The sequence below is a fragment of the Pseudopodoces humilis genome, chromosome 1 (assembly GCF_049639895.1).
Source record: "Pseudopodoces humilis isolate 2021_Gansu_Grassland_sample_001 chromosome 1, ASM4963989v1, whole genome shotgun sequence".
Lineage (NCBI taxonomy): Eukaryota > Metazoa > Chordata > Aves > Passeriformes > Paridae > Pseudopodoces > Pseudopodoces humilis.
In genome coordinates, this window is record NC_142200.1 from 6,968,737 (window position 1) to 6,986,166 (window position 17,430).

Below are 17,430 nucleotides of genomic sequence, written 5' to 3' on the forward strand. Positions count from 1 at the left end.
TTTTAGTTGTCTTGCTGCCCTTTTTCAGACCAGAGCTCACAGCAGCTGAATCATTTCATAGCAGAGAGTCTCCACATACTCAAACCTGTTATCATCAATTATGAAAACACACAATTTACTGAATTACAAAAACTGGGTAACAATCTTGTAATAGTGAGAATACTTAGTTTCTTGCACATAATAAAAAGTACCAAATTTAGGTAATGTTTAGTTACAACTTCAATTTATTTTGAAATTTCAAGGGTTTCCTTGAAAGATGCCCAAGTCAGAAATGAACATGGTTTATTGGGATCAAAACATTGCAGTTAAGACCTATATCCTGAAGAGGTGAGGAAATATAGTCCAACATTTTCCTTTTTGCTCCCAGCCCTTCCGCTGTGCACATTGCCACTATTCCTGCAATATATCTGGTTCCCTGAAGAGGCATTACAACAGGAAGCATCCTAATGAAGAGTATGTCAATGCAGGGTCTGGGGAGCCTGCAGCTGAAGCTCTTATCCAACAAGGTACATCTCCACCATACAAGATTTGTTGGGTGGTTTGTTTTTTTTTGCTGAAGCACACTTGGCATGAAGATAAACTTCTGTACAGTATGTGTTCCTTGGTTTACTGGGTGCTACATGATAAATCATTATTCTCTTTTAGTAATTCTGAAATGGCCACCTTTTACCCTTCATTCAGTGTCCTTTGTTCCTGGTTTTTAAGGGTGTGGGAACCAAAGTTTTGTTTGACCTTGTCTGTGCTATTTGTTGTTGCATACATTTATCATTTACACTTGTTTGTCTCTTTTTGTAAGTCAAATATCACTCTATGTTGAAATGAATGATAAATTTCTACCATTCTGCTGATGAATTTCTGTGACAATTCTGCTGCAAGGTTGAACTCCTTGAGGTAAGGTTTAGCAAACATAAGGAAAGAGACTGAAGAGTAAATGGCAGCAAATTATTCCCCCCACTAGAAAAATCTGGGGAGAAAAGAGATTACAGGTAAAACAGGTTAGGAATTTTTATGTTCAGAATCTTATTCATGGGGAAAGGAAGCACACCCTGTCTGTGTAAGCTAAGAATTTATTAGTAGTATAATAGAAATCTTAACAGTCTAATTTAAGATTTGTCTGACTCCCATAAGTAGTTTTGCTGTTACACACTGGGTAGATGAACCAAAGCAAACAACTGATTATACAGGCAGGCACATTTTTGGGTGTAAAGCTCCTTCAGTTGTGGTGCCAGGTGTGAGGAATATTGAGCAAGAAGAGAAGAAAGCCAGATTAAATATTAAATTGTGTAGAAAATATTTTAATTCTTGGTAAAATTAAATTTCCTTCTTTGTTACTTACAATTTTAGAAAGTGTTTTCCCTGTTTTTGTAGAGAAACTACTGACAGTTTCATCTTTTGGAATCTTCAGTTTCTGATTTTGTTGAGGAGGAATAGAGACCAAAATAATGCTGTTGTATTACATAATGAATTAAATTTAGTTCTTCTAAGGTTACATTATTTCTAAATGCTATTTCCAAATCATTAATCTAAAACATAACATTTATCTATTGAAGGCATTAATCCATGCTAAAATACTGAAATCATGACACAGAGAAAGATAACTCAGTCTGCGACTCTCCCTTTAAACTTGCTCTATAAGGGGAAAATATATAACTAAGTAATAATAAGTATGTATAAGTCATCTGAGTCTGTGTTGGTTTTATATAACATTTCTTTGTTCCCTTTTGTAAAAAAACCCAAATAATTTTAAAAGTAAATATCTATAACAGGGTAGAAATATCTAGTATAATTTTACGATTATTTTCACAGACAGTACAAGTCCATGGGGAAGCTGCAGTTGTTTTAAGGAAGTAATATTTGCTTGGTCAGTACTCAGAGCCTCTATTTTGTAGTCACCCAGATGAAGGAAGAACTCTTCACTGTGGGGAACTTCGTTTAACTTTCCAAATATCTGAGCACTGCAAGGAATTATTTGTCTGTAGCCACTCCTAGGAATAGATATGAGAGAATGAATTCTCCTAGTATAATTTAGGGATCATACTTGCAACGTTTGGAACAAAGAAAATTAATCTTATGCTGATTAGGCTTTCCTTCCCCTTTGGGAGCAAGATAAATGCACTTCTGAAAATAATTCTTTTTCACTGAAATTAAAGAACTGTGAAGTTGTTTAGATGCAAGAGTAACCTTAAAATGGAGACATTGTAGTGACATGAGATGGAAAAGTGTCTAACTTTTTTTCTGTGGTGGATATCCTTTTTCCACCACATTGGAACATCGAACAGGTTGAAATTTAACAAGTTCAAATGTCAGCTTCTTCCCCTGGGATGTAGTAAAGCCTGGCACTAGTCTAAGGAGGGGGACATGAGCCCTGGCAGCCCAGAGGGCAAATCCCATCCCGGAGTGCATTAAACACAGCATGTCCAGGCAGGAAAAGAGAGGATTATCCTGCTGTGCTCAGCGTTGGAGCCCTGAGTGCAGGGCTGGGACCCACCAGGTGAGGATGTGAAGGTTCACAGCTGTATCCAGAGGGAAACAAAGATGGTGACAAGGCTGGAAGTCATGTCCTGTGAGGAGCACCTGGGGGCTCTGGGCTTGTCTGGTCTGGAGAGGAGGAGGCTGAGGGGCGACTTCATTGCTCTATAACAGCTTCCTGAGCGGGGAAGGGGAGAGGGGCTGAGCTCTACTCTTTGGGATCCAGTGATAGAACATGTTGGAATGGTTCAGAACTGTGGCTGGGAGGCTTAGATTGGGCATTTGTAAGCATTTCTTTACTGAGAGAGTGGTCAAACAGTGAAACAAGCTTCCTTGAGAGGTTATCAATGTCTGAAGGCTGTCAGTGTTTAAGGGGCATTTGGGCAATGCTCTTAACAACACCTTTAACTTTTGGTCATCCCTGAATTGGTCAGGCAGTTGGACTAGGTGGTCCTTGTAGGTCCCTTACAAATAAAACAGCTTATTGTGTTCTTCTCATTTCTGACTTTGCATCCTTCTTTCTCTTCCTCTCCTTACACAGCATTTATATTTCCTGTGCTGACAGTAGTGCTGTGCCTGTTTTCCATATCAGGCACAAATTGCTACACAGGCATCAAATCCATGTAGGAGCTATGAAGTCAGTTTCTCTTCTCAGGGCTCTATAATGAAGAAAGCTGTATTAATAGGTGTAATTTTCCCACATGCAGCTTCCTTTGCCAACTCAATTTCATGTTCTGTGATGCATCAGATGGCTCTTGCACCTGGGCTCCAAATAAGAGCAGAGATTCTGTATCATGCTATAGAAAAATCAGTTTTTCTCAGTGTTTTGGTATCTCACTGGGAGAAGAATTGTTCCTTGTGGAAGACATTTGCATTTGGAAGTGATAAACATGAATCCTATTGAAGTTAATAAAAGTTCTCCTGATTTGGAAATCAGAATCAATATCAGTCTTCTGTATTTGGTTCGCACAGCACAAACAGATTACAACAGACACATTATGCAGGATGACAAGTCACATTGGTCATGTATGGGTGTCATACAAGGTAATAGATGTTAGGAAGAAATTCTTTACTGTGAGGTAGTAGAACAAGTTACCCAGATAAATTGTGGATGCCCATCCCTCTAAGTGTTCAAGGCCAGGTTGGATGGGGCCCTGAGCAACCTGGGCTAGTGGAAGGGGTCCCTGGCAATTGGCAGGGGGGTTGGAACAAGATGATCTTTAAGGTCCCTTCCAACCCAAATCTTTGGATGATTTTGTGTTTCTGAGCTGTTTGGGTCAGAAGTTGCACCTTGCTGTCTGACTAGTGTCTATTTAGTTTCAATTTACTCTGTTCATAGATCTGAAAAGCAATTTTGGAAAATTATTCATGTATTCATATAAAGGAAGAAGACCTTTCAGGCCTGATATTAAACAAATCCTTTGAAATGAAGGGAATATAGATGAAAAGGAAAAGGAGAGAGTACCAGCAAGCAAAAAGGCTTGAAAAGAAATTGAAAGGGGAAAATAACAAAGATTAATATCTAATAAAAGCTGTCTATATCTATTTGAATTGTATTCTGCTTGTTCTAAGTTACCCGCTGAGCCCGGAGTGAATTGCCTCACACTTGCTCATCTCCTCTACTCTCAGCTGGTTTTTGACTTCATTGCAGACACTGCAAATAAACTTAATTGGAAATATTTATATGAATGTAGACTGCTGGACTGTACTCAAGATTCCTAGAATGAGCTTATAAATAAATGAATGATTCATAGAAGAGGGACTGTGTTCATTGGAGCAACTGCTTTGCCAAGGATAGACAGCAGTATTTAATTTCTGGGGTTGTGGTAGAAATTGAAATCACCCAGGAGGAGAGAAATGCTTGGGATTTTTCAGGGTGTGTGTGTGTGTTTCTTTGTTTAAGTAGAAGTCTACAATATGACATTTATTTTAGTATTTTAAACTAATAAAGGAAAATAAATAGCATAAGAATTTGATATATTCTGCAAAGGAGGCAAGAATATTATGCATTACCCACTAGTTTTTCTGCAATGCCCATCTATGTGCTCATTTGATGGCTTATTTTTTAGTTTAATTTGCTTTATGCTGGGCAAGTCGCATACAATTTTTCCCAAATTTGTTTCTTTTCTCCTCATTGATACTCCCTTTCATCCATAAACATTTTGTTTACGTGTCTGAGAGACAGATTTTCATTTGTGTTTTTGCAGCTACTTGTGCAGGCCATACATGAGGATCCAGTTGTGGCCTCAGTGTTCTGTTTCATAGGTGTCACCATGTGCTTTCCTTGTACAAAAATGAGATTTGTCTTGTGGAGATTTTAGGCCAATTAATAAAAAAAAGCACATGTCAGTAGAAGAAAGTTGTGAAGCTATGTAAGATCTGCCTGCAGTGTTTTGTTACAAACATCAGTTTTGTTATAAAAGTAGTAAAGGTATGTAATTCATTGACTTTCCCTGTGTGTTACCCATTATTGTAAAGAATTATCTAGAAATTATTTTTTCTGAGCTTCCATATCAAGTCATTGATATGTAGTTATATATTACCAGTTGAATTCTAGGCTTCTATTACCTGTTATAAAGTCATAATGACAAAAGTTACAGATTTAATTTACCTGGTGTGTTAAAATAGTTTTGATATCAAAGTAATGCAGAAAAGTGTTCCCTGTTTCACAGCAATGTGTTCTTTCTAATACTACAGATTGGTGTGAAATTGATGTGTAATTTCATTTTCTGTAACTGATATTATCTAATCTATTCTAATCTGAATTTTTTGTTTCCCTTAGTAAAACTGCTTCAGTTTTGCTTAGAGATGGAATATTGGGCATCTGCTCTAACAGTGAAGTTTAGTAAAGACCTAGCAAAAGTAAAATTGTTACTAGTATAGTAACAATAAGTGTCAGTAAAATACCCTAGAGACTAAGTGTAGTTACATTCTGTTTTATAAAAAAAAAAAAAAAATTAAAAAAAATTGTTTCTTTTCACCTGGTTACCACATTATAGCTTTCCTTTAATGTTAAATGGGATGTTTTTACTAATCACTTTGTTGATAAAGGACTGTGCAACCTTGGCTTATAAGGAGGTTCTGTGAATCTGTTTGATACCTTTGAACATGAGGGTGAGAATCATCTTTTGCCACAATGATGTGGAGTCAGACCTGTGGTAGCGCAGTTCCTGCAGTGGCATTAGGCACTTCCCCAGCCATTAGATTTGTTACAGTGAGTTCTGGTCACCTAATGCAACAATTTATCACATGCAGGTTATTCTTGTTCTCTTTAGCCAATAGAGGGGAAAAAGGAGAAATACTTATTTGCATAATTGCAAGCAAATAAGATCTGACATTGGACCAAACGACTTTCATAAGCAGAAGAAGTAAAAAGCTCTTTAATCTTGTATAAAAAATGGATTCTCATGATGTCATCATGCTTAGTTTTTTACCTGTAATGTTGCACACTCAAACATTAAACATTGTGCTAACTTCATGCTGTGCATAGTTTCGTAGACAGAAAACTTTATTTACAGTTTGCATGTTAACATAAAACTCAAGAGCAAAGATATTTGGGTGAAGTGAGTATTACATTGTTAACTCTTCCTAGTTTACTTTGCAAATGTAGAAAAAACAATAACAATGTTTGTTTTGAAATTTGAGAAAACTAGAATAGGTGTCTTAGAGAAGATACATTTTAATAATATCAGTAAAGTATGCCCCTGATGTGTATGGTAAATATTAACATATTTCATGTTGGACAAATAGCTAAAGGAAAACATTTTGCAGTTACATTGCTTGACTGTGGTGGGGTCAAATTAAACAGGTTGTTACTACATTGAAAAAGAATTTATATGAAAATAAGTCAAAGAATTTATTTGTGTTTCCTTGTAGGTGGCATTAAGTGTCCTGTTTGCAGCTTTGTGTATGGTACAAAATGGGAGTTCAACAGACATCTTAAAAACAAGCATGGAATGAAGTTAGTGGAGAATGATGGGGAGACCAAATGGGAGGTAAAGCAAAATAACAATTGCTTTGACCCTAGGATTTTTTTAAATTCTGGGAAGAAAAGTAAGGATAAAAACAAGAAGTGTAAAAATATGTGGTTCTGACTTCATATAAGATCAGAAGGTCATGGGATCTTATCTTTGTTTGAATGGATGGTTTGCTGTGTCTGTTAAATTTTAATATATGGTAGGGTTAGCAAAATGCTTATTTTTGCATTTTAGGCTTCTAGTCCTCTATTTACAGCATAAAGAGTGAAAGCTTTAGCAAAGAAATGTGACATTGAAAAACTTAGTGCATTTTGTTATATGCTGAATATTCACTGGTGTTAACTGTAAGATGAGCAAAGTTGCAGAAAAAAAAGCTTCTGTCTTGGTCCAGAGAAGGATAGAATATAGAGAACTGATTTTTTTAATTGATCAGCTGAAAAAATTACAATGTTATGCATATGCAGAGTAAGTCTCCTATGATATGTCCTGTGTTTTCAGCTTCAATTCTGGAGATGCAGAATCAATGGGAAAACTATAGATTCAGACACTTTTATTAAAAAATTATGGTTGGGCAGCAGTGTCTTCCACTGCCCAAGCAGGCTGATTTTGAAGTCCAGTGGGAGGAAAAAGCCAGGAGTGAACTTCAGCTGATTGACCCCCACAGTTTTAGGCCTCTTCTGCTAAATTTCGTTCTGGCCCCCATGACAAATCTAATGCCTGGTCTGGAAGAGCTGACCTGCAGGTCTTAAGTATCCACACACAGAAGGATAAGTCCTTGAAAAACACTGGGCTAGGTTCTATTTGGACAGCTATTCAAAGAAGACAGGAAAAGTATTTTAAAATGTAGCCCTTCAAAGTCTCATATCCATATTCCAAATGTTTCTCTGTACACTTTACCTGTAGCTGCCCAAAGCTCAGAAAATAAGGGAACATCTGGGATGCAAGAATGTCTCTATTGCTGAGCCATCAGTAAAGGAAGAGTCCCATCAAAGCAGAAATCAATATTGACAGCTTGTCTTGAAAAAAAAGCAAAAACAAACAACAGTTTACAGAAAGGATAACTTTTCTGAAACAAAATGCCATTTTTTTTCAAGCTTCTGAGGTGTTTTATTATTATAAATGTATTTTCTCAAAAGGTCTTTGCTAAACTGCAGTACAGTACAAGTCCATTGTTAGTTCTAAGATAACTAAGATAAGCAACAAAAATTAGGTCAGGATAACTTAGCACCCTTAAAACAACTTTTGAAGTAGAATCTAGAAGAACACGGTGGGATGATTATCCTGTCTCCCATGTAATACACTTCTTGAATTCTGTTTCGCCCACTATAGCTCTTGTTACAATATTTGTTGTCCAAACTCATTCCTTATTGTTGTTAAATCACTGAAATGAGATTATTCATGCCTTGGCTGGGTTTTGTTTCCAAGTTAACTGCCGAAGTTTCTGAAGAGGCATCCACTCAGTATCTCCATATCACAGAGGCTGGAGAAGATGTTCAAGGCACTCAAGCTGCTGTGGCTGCATTACAGAACCTCAGATACACTTCTGAGAGCAGTAAGTTACCTTTTTCTAGGCTGGAACACAAGTACACCTTCTTTTCCAAAATATCTAATTCTTTTGAGTGTACTGAGCAATATATGACCTCCTGTGATCTCCTATTAAAAATTACAAAATAAATCATCCAGAACTTATTTCTGGGGGCTATATTTTCTTTAAGTATAAATGAGAAATTATAATTTGTTATGAATTTCTATATCCTGAAGTCATTAATACTTATCACTTCCTGTTTTGCACTTTATTATTAGCTGCGTGGAATTTCCTGCCTGTATTATTAAATATACTGTGAAATTAGCTTTCTTGGCAGAGTAGATGGTGTGGATCTAATGACAATTCTCTAGCTATTATTTTTCTCCCTCTCTAGCTTTAGTCAGCAAGGCTGCAGGAGTGACATGGTGGAACAGCTCATTTACCACGTTCCTAAGACAGCACTAACAATCTCAATTTTTATAGTACACAAAACTAAGTGAGCTATTTGGTATCAGGTTGAGGAGGAAAAGAGTAGCATTAGATAATGTCTGCTAAGTGGGAAATAACAAAAACCAGGAAAAAAAGAAAAAAAAAGCCCAGATTTCTGAGAGAGTTAAAACACCAGAGACTAGAGCAGATGTTCCTATGTTGGTTTTATTTTTTTAATACATATAAATAAATGCCCTGGTTATCAGAAGACAGCATTTTACAATTGTTCACCATTGTGGTCCTTATAGTTCACAATACTGATATGTGTCAAAGACTTACGGATTTTTCCAAGCATGTTGCAATTAAATTACATTGCTACCAGTATCTGTATATTATTTTAATGAGTGGAAATTCTGAATAAGAGAAAATTTGAGAACTTTTCTTAAACTTCTGTATATCTAAATTAAAATAAATATTGTCATGGATTGTACTATATATAGCAGTCTTTAAGCATGAGATTACAGTTTTTTGAGTAATCTTTTTAGAGCATCCAACTTCAGATACTCTTTCAGCATATTCCCTCTTAGTATGAAAACAGTAGTGTCTTGTCTAATGGCAGTTTAATAGAGAAAAAAAACCCAAAGCAAGCACGCCTTTTTCTGTACTCAGATACACTTGTTTCTTACATAAATAACAAAATATAGCTACTTTCTATTTGAAATTAAATTATCTCACCTAGACTGCTATCACAGTATCAGTTTGAAAGAGTTTAAGGTAGGAAATTAGATTTATTCTACTTGCTATCTGTTTTCTATCTCTGACAGTGATTAAAGCAAATATAAGCAGCTTTACATGACAGTTTCTTTCCCTGTCTGACATCTCCCTCAGCTGACAATGGACACGTAGGAATGGTAGGCCATTGGTGGGAATTTGTATTCATACATAACAAAAACCATTTTTCTGCATTAAGGTCTTTCACACCCTGTGAGAAGTGAGAGTTCCAACTATAAATTTTTGTGTGGGTTTTTCTGTAAACATCCCTTTCCATTGGCATGGCTACACACATCAGAGAATTTTTTTAAAAAGGATAGACCTATTCTGATCCAGTATTTATAAAATGATCAGTATGTGTTTCCCAAGCAAGTAACTTTCCTCTCCAGCAGGTTAGTGATAAAACTACTTCATTTAGGTTGAGGGGTATTTCAGAGGGCCAGACAGATGGTAAACACAGGTTTCTAAAATACCAAATGGCTGTTATAGGTATACAGGTTATAGGTATATAGGTTATAGGTATATAGGTTATAGGTAGACATGTAGGTTCTGTGTAAGATGAAGTCTGGTAAATACACATTTGGATTTGTAAAGTCTTGGAACTTCCTAATTTGCAGCTCCTGCTATGACTTGTGGCTGTTGTTTCTTTATTCAATGAATTCAATTTTAGATCTGTTTCAAACAGGCATAGAAGTTATCAGTGTGGTTTCACTTGCTGATTCATACATTCCCTGGGCAAATTTGTTTTGTGAATACTTCCTTGCCATAGATCTGTTATTAAAGTGTCACATTATTGAGCTTTTTGAACTGTACCAACAGCGCTGCGAGTCAGGGCTGTTTGGATTATCCTCAGAACTGTTCTGCTGTGATGATCTTACGGCTGCTGTCTTTCTGATAAGGTGAAAGACTGGATCCAACAGCTGTAAACATCCTGCAGCAGATCATTGAGCTGGGTTCAGAATCCCACGATGCCACTGCAGTGGCTTCTGTCGTTACCATGGCACCTGGCACAGTGACAGTGGTGAAGCAGGTAAGAGCTCTTTTCTTCTCTAAACCAGCCACTTTTAATTTTCATGGGTTTATTGTGAAATGGCTGTTGCTTTGCAAGGGACAAATTTTGATTGATCATTCAAGACACATAGAGAATTTTTCCTAAGTTTTCACTGGGTGTTGTGTGTATGTGTTTACATGCCCACACATGTACATGTTTATACATATATACATGTATGTCTTTATACATCTGAAAATGCATGTAGTTTTGTATGTATATAAAATATGAATGAATAAATACACATGTATGTGTGTGAAAATACAGCTTTTTTTCTAGCAGTGTTTTCAGGCTGTATAAAATAACATACTTGCATTTTGTGCAGACACGTAGTGCCATTGTAATTTAAAAAATTCAGGTGGTCCTTGGTGCAGCAGGCAAAAGGAAATAATTTTCAATTTGAGGTGCTTATTGGGTTCAAACATCAAGACTTTTGCTCAGTATTTCCTCCTCACAGGTGTCTGCTAACTTTGGTGCTGCCATTTTTCATTCTGTCCTCAGTGTTCTTTAAACTCTGCTTGTTCCTTCTCTTTCAGCACAGCTCTTTGCTTATCCCTTTCCCCACTGATTCACTGGGGTCTCTGCACTCAGTGGTTGACAGGTGAGGGAAGGAAAGTACATGAGAAGTTTTAACTTCCCAAAGAGTTTAAGTAACTCCTTTTATTTAAATGAACTAGAACTGATTACTCTGAGTGCTAAAACTAACTTTGGAGTTCAGCACTTTTTGTAGTGATTTGAACATTGACTTCATGAGAGCTCTGTAGAAGTGTGAAGTTCATGGTCTGTGAAGTACTTGGATAATTCCGAAGCTTGCTGCCCAAATGTCACAAAGACAAGACAGAATTTGAAGTCAAACCATTTTCAGATGTTCCTTTGCAATACTTAACAGGTATTTTGACTAGAATCTATGCAAGAGTTTAGGGCTTTTTCTTGTAGACTAACGTACCCAAATCTGAAAACTAAATTCAGTCATTAAAGAGAAGAGATGGTGTGGTCCAATTATGTGCAAGTTTGAAAACAACTTTTGTAGTATAGCCACAACCAATGTGCATGCTGTGCTATAAAGATGACTTGTTTAGGGGTTGAATGCAGTATTAGCAATTGGTGTTTGTCAATATTGCTGAAATTAGCTCTTCCCTAAAGAAATTCGTCTTTTGAGGCTTTTGTACTAAAGGTATAGGAGAAAGTGTCTGCTGAAATGGAGCTGCCTAGAGAATGTTTTGAAATCTGAGTTTTAAACTTTAAATATACCAGTGTTAACTCTGATCAATATCTGAGTCATCATAATGTTTATTAACTTCTTTCTTGGGCCTTCTGAATTTACTGGTAACTTTTTCTAAATAAATATTTATATTCCAAATTAATTTTCTTCTTCACTTTTCAATACATATTTCTAGCCTTTTGAGTTTGCAGACTGCTAGGCATTAATCACTTCTCTTTTTGTATACATCTGTGACTCTCACTGGTCTGATATCAAACTCTTACAAGCACCACTCCTATATCAAATGAAATATTCAATTCTCAGAGCACAGAATCTCTTTGCTGCTTTTCTTTTGATTACTCCTTTCCCCCTCCCTTTAGAATCTTTTATATTTTTAAAATTTCTTTTCATTTTTCTCCTTTTATTTTCTTTTTGTTTTTCTATAGAAATTGTTTTTTTATCATAGTCTGGTCTGTTACACAGCTGTAGTTACTTTCCAGCTCTTGTCTTCCCACCAGAAAATTGATCAAGAGTTGCTGACACACACAATTTTAATTTGAAGGAAAGAAGTCTTTAAATATTATTAACTTGACTTTAATCCTCACCTATTAGAGACTGTTGGGTTTTTCCTTCAATACTGAGTTACTTTCTGTGGGATATCCCTCATTTGTACCTATGACTTGGTTGGGTTTTAATTATCATAGGTTCCTAATTGTTAACCTTGGAGTGACCTTTAGATATGTTCATATTTCACTTTCCTGCTGGAAAATGTATTCCACACTTTCTTCTGTGACCTTCAGCTTCTCTTGTGGATTGTGAGACAAAGAATTTATTCAGAGCATCAGCAGTATATCAACATCATCTGTCACTGAATTTCCACTCCTGTTCTTTAATGGCCTCACCGAGTCCTTGCTTAGCAGCTGGGGTCCATTTTCGTTTTTCCTTAACAACATTTATTGTAGTTGTCCTGATTTTTATGCTGTTTGTTTTGTCCTTTTGCTCTAAGGACATACATTATCCATTTCTTATATCAGTTCTTACTTTGATATTTCATTTTCAGCTAGCCCTTGCAAGTTTCCTTCATATTTCTATGTTTGCACCAAGAAATTTATTCTAATTCTAAATTATTAGAATGTTTTAAAAGGATATTTTTGCTGTAAATGTTACACTGTAGTGTTCTTATTTCTGTCTCCTCTTTCCTCCCTGCACATTTCTTTCTCCCACATCTGTCCTCATCCTTACTTTTCACTTATAGAAGTCTCATTTACACTTCATCCTTAAAATCTTGTATAAATCCAGCTGTAGCTAGTGGTAGTGCTGCTATGCTCAGGCTTCAGCACTTCCCTAACCTGTGTGCTCACATACCTTCAGTGTGCTGTGCTTGTAGAGCTTCAGGTTAATGCAAGAATTTTACCTCCAGAAACAAACTCTGTATTTATCCCTAAGTCCATTTCAGCATCTTGGAAGATACCTGGTGTATTAATTTGGTCTAACTGGTGTAATTTTAAAGTTGTTTTCTACTAGGTCACAGGATATAAAGGATACCATGTTTGAGGGCTTCTTCTACTGAATTATTGTTCTTCTTGTAGTCTTACTGCAAGTATGCTAAATTATAAGTACCCAATATAATGGAGGTGAAATCAAGACCAGATTGTCTCTTCACAGCTCCTGAATTGCAGGTTGAGAACAAAGTTTAAGTTCTGACTTGGGAAGCTTCATATTTCTGTTTTATATGAATGATTGTATTAAAGAAAAGGCTTTGACGAAATAGCAGTAACCAATTCCAGCCAGAAATGGGATTCAGCTTACGATTTTAAACCCCAAAAATGCAAAGTTAGCCCTGCTTAGCTTGAATTGTGCTTGGTAAATATGAATCATTGTTGGCTCTGTTTATGCCACGTGTATGAGACCTTTCCAAGGTTGTGTCTGGAGCCTGAAATGATTTTATCTTAATCTTGCCTGTGAGTCAGTATACTAATCTGTTATCATAGTTAATTTTTTTCTAATTTGTGATAAGTCCAGTTGTGTGAGCTCTGAAAATACACAACTGCTAAGGACTGTAATATATATTTCTCACCAAATGCCTGAGGAAAAAAAGTTAGTAATGTGAAATTTTACCAATATGATCTGAGACTGGCAAAATTTTATCTCCTTTCAAGCTTGGATCACAGCATGGCAGGAGAAGTCCATCCTTGTTCAGTTACAAGGGATCCACTCTGGATCTCCTTGTAAAAGAGCTAATGAAGATACTTCTTCATGGCATTACATTTGAATTATTCTGCTCTGCTTAAAGATGAAAAAAGTAGCAAGGTGAGGAAAAGGAAAGAGGAAAGAGTGCTAAGTTGGAAGAACAACTAGGAAGGAGGCTAATAAATGCTTAGAAAAGCCAGGAAATACTGTTCATAGTGGATGGTAAATATAGGCAAGAGACTGGGGAAAAAGGAGTTTTGTTGGAACAGCACATGGGAAGGGACTGGAAGGGTAAAACTTCCCTTTCTGCCCATTCAACTCTCTGTGTCCTGTTACAGATGTGCTTGTGCCTTAGGGTGGAGATGAGTTTGGTTTTTTGTTTATTTTGCTGGAAGAGGCTGTTCAATCTCTTATTTATAGGGGTGGACTATTTTCCTGGCTCACATGCCAAACATAAGCAGTCAGGCCAGTATCACACACACCCTTGATTTCCAGTCTCTGCAGGCCTGTGTTCAAAGACTTGTTTTTCACATAAAATCTGTGCATTAACTAGAACAGAGATAGTTACACAACAAACTGCCTTGATGTCTGGTTATTTCTTTCAGTTAAGGTACATCAAACAAAGATATTAATTGTTCCATTAAAAGTTTCTTCCAAGTTAAACATTTGTTTGATTTAAATACTGAGTTTCTTGTGAGGAAACATTACCCTCAGAAATGAGCACCCCTGATATGTCATTTTTTGCAGACGAGATTCTTTCAGTGTGTAGTGCTGTAAATAACTCTCCACGGAAACAATATTCAAAGTGCATATTCTTGGTTTCACAATATATGAAGAACATCCTTGAAAGCTTAGTTCCTGAATCCCTCACTGCATTGACCAGAACTTCAGAAGTGTTCCTCTTCTTGGTCTGTGTCCATCAGCTCTAGCTTCTCTTCGAGTTGTTGCTCTTCCGTTTCCAGTGTTTGTTAGCAGGAATATTTCATGGCAGCAAGATACTATCTGATTTAATTAATTTATTTTTTCTTATATCAGATCTCTTTGACATAAAAAGTAGAGAGCATGTAGGTTTGTCTATTCAAATACGAGTTTTTATTTTTGCATGAAATTACTACTACTGAGCTGTATAATTTTGGATTGCAAACCAAAGGTTTACATTGGTATGCACTATAATAACCAGTTAAATTTGGTTGCATGTTTTCTGTTTTCAGTGGTTTTTTTTTTCATTTAAGTAGTGATGAAAAAATTTGCTAGTAACTTGCTATTTTTAGGCCTGTGATACTGCACTGGGTTTGTGTACTCTAGAACCATCACTTTTAGTTCACCCTGAGGATGGCTGAGAAGTTTGTATTAATCAATAGTCATTAATCACTAACATGATTACATCAGCCTTTCTGCAGTTATTCATCAGAAGTCCCCTTTATTTCACAACTCTGTGGGATGTCTTTCCTATTTTTCAATCCAGAGAGCTGGTTTCCTCCTCAGGAACATTCTTGGGCCTTGCCTATTTAGGTGAATACCTAAATGGTGCCAATTAGTTCTGAATAATGACTCCTATATGGTTTCTCATTTCAACCTTTTATCTACAATGGTTGCCCAAGCCATCATTATTTTATGGTACAGTTAACTCTGATAATCTTTTTTCTGACATTCACAGTTTATGTTTTATCCCTTTTGTATTCTTTCAGAAAAAAACTCAAAGATTACTTTCTCTCCTCTTCTTGCCATTGCCCTCTCTTATCCTGTTTATTTGATGTTCCTTTTTTTGCCACATCAAAATACTGTTTTCCTTTCCTGGGTTTTTTACTTCTTTCCAACTTAGGGTCCCATTGCTCATTAGCTCTAAAGATTTTGTCTCCTACCTTTGCCCAGTCCATGAAGATTTAGTGGCTTATTACTTTTTCCAAACAAGTTTCTAATGCCTTCTTCCATATTGTGCTTAGTTGTGTGGATTTTTAATGAGGAGCAATTTGTACCTCATTGTCTTCTCTCAATTACTTGTCAAAAATATGATGGCAGCAATTATCTGTGAATAGGCTGTTATATGTTGACACTAATGCCTGTCATGCTGAACTACCACTGTCTCACTTATGTTTTACTCTCTCACCTCCCTTTTTCTATGTCTGCTTACTTTTTCTTGTGTTATGCTGAAATTATACTGAAATTATAAGGCCTTTGGGGCTGAACTACTCTTCTCATGTAGCACAGCTGATATAGTCCAGGTCCTGATCCAAAGCACTACATCAATATTAACAATGAAGAGCAGTAGTTGGCTGCTGAATTCTCTTTCTTTTCCTTCCACTCAGAAAGATAAGACAGGACTGACGTTTTTACTGATTCTGTAGACTGAAGTGAAAGGTTAAATCTATTCCTGAAAAGGACAGTAACCTATTTTTAACCTCTACATAATGGGTTCTGGAGAATAAGTCTATCAGCTATTACAGTAACTAAACAGATCTTTATCAGAAGGTAAACAAAATATTGGATTTCCATGCGTTTCACCCTTTATTTTAGTTCATTTCATCCTTTTATTCTGTGATCTCTTCAGGCTCCAGTAAAAACCTACCATGGTAAGTCACTTTCTTCAAAGTGACAGCAGTAGGAAGGCAGAGCAAAGATTATACATCAGCTCAAAGCAGATCACAGAAAATAATTTTATAGCATAGCACATCTTCAAAAGAAAATACCTATTATTAGCACGGCTGTCACATCAGAGGCTACTGAACATTGTACTTCAGCAGCACACCTTGTATTTCAGTCTGCCTTGGATTGGTCCTGGCGTGATAATGGGTGCTGGTGGTAATCTAGAAAATTTGCCAGTATATGAAGTTACATATGTGCTGATTGTCAGTTTTGTAGTTGCTTTAGAACACAGCAATCTGATGCTTCCTGTGACAGTAACAGAGATGGAAAGTTTTAAATGGGACAGATGGGGCTGAGGTCCTATTTCCTCAGCCTTTGAGGAGTTCTCTTCATCTCTGCAATGTACAGATAAAATCTCAGTCAAGATCACTGTCCTGTTAGAGCTCAGTGTTGCCATTCTGCCTCAAAAGGAGGTGGGGTGATCCAGCATTTTGCCAGATGAGTGCCATGTCCAGCCACAGTCCCTCTGTCGAGATATATTCAACCAGCCAATTGCTGAAACTATTTAAAAATCTGCATCAACAGCATGAAGATTTGTCTCCTTGCTGTTTTTATTTTATGCAAAGCAACTCTTTCATAATCAACCCTCTTACTATTCCAAAACCATTGTGTACCAGATTGTCTTTGTTTTGTAGCTCATTATAGAGATTCAGATGATCAAATTAGGGTGTTTTCTGTGTGTCTTTTTCACACAATATAACTGTATGCAAACGAGAACAGAGAAAGAGTTGAAATTATTCAAATGATACTGAACAAAACTTGTAGGCACCAATGTAAGCTGACACATCACATATCCAGGTGTTCTCTGTGATCTAAAATGCTTTCATTTTAATCCTTTCTGCAGATATTTTGTATATTTTCTTACTGATGTTTTATGATATAAATAGGAGCATCTGCAGCCTAGTTTAAGGTTTTTAAAATCTGAAAGATCTCTGTGATTAACTTTTCTGCTTCATGGTAAACTGAAAAGCAGCATTCAATCTGAAATCAAGGGAAAGATTCTGCTGGGGATTTGGGGACAGGCCCAATAAAACTGTTTCAAGCACAATGGACCTGCAACTCCTGCTGACTTCAAATAAAATTGAAGATATTACAGTATTTCAAGAAATGAGCTCTAGAGTAAGGAAAAGACTTTATCGTCTTACTGCAAATATTTTTATTTTTATTTTTTTTACTT

At 36.4% G+C, this 17,430-nt stretch overlaps 1 protein-coding gene across 4 annotated transcripts in view; it reads left to right on the plus strand.

Annotated features, from left to right (window-relative positions):
* The window catches only part of ZFAT (zinc finger and AT-hook domain containing), a 122,504-nt gene that overhangs the window by 49,240 nt on the left and 55,834 nt on the right, over positions 1 to 17,430 (plus strand). For all 4 annotated transcript variants that reach the window (XM_014257860.2, XM_005516892.3, XM_014257858.2 and 1 more), the window contains exons 12-15: positions 368 to 506; positions 6,346 to 6,464; positions 7,872 to 7,998; positions 10,071 to 10,201. In XM_014257860.2, coding sequence (XP_014113335.2) covers positions 368 to 506; positions 6,346 to 6,464; positions 7,872 to 7,998; positions 10,071 to 10,201 — 516 coding nt within the window. The remainder of the gene's footprint in view (positions 1 to 367; positions 507 to 6,345; positions 6,465 to 7,871; positions 7,999 to 10,070; positions 10,202 to 17,430) is intronic.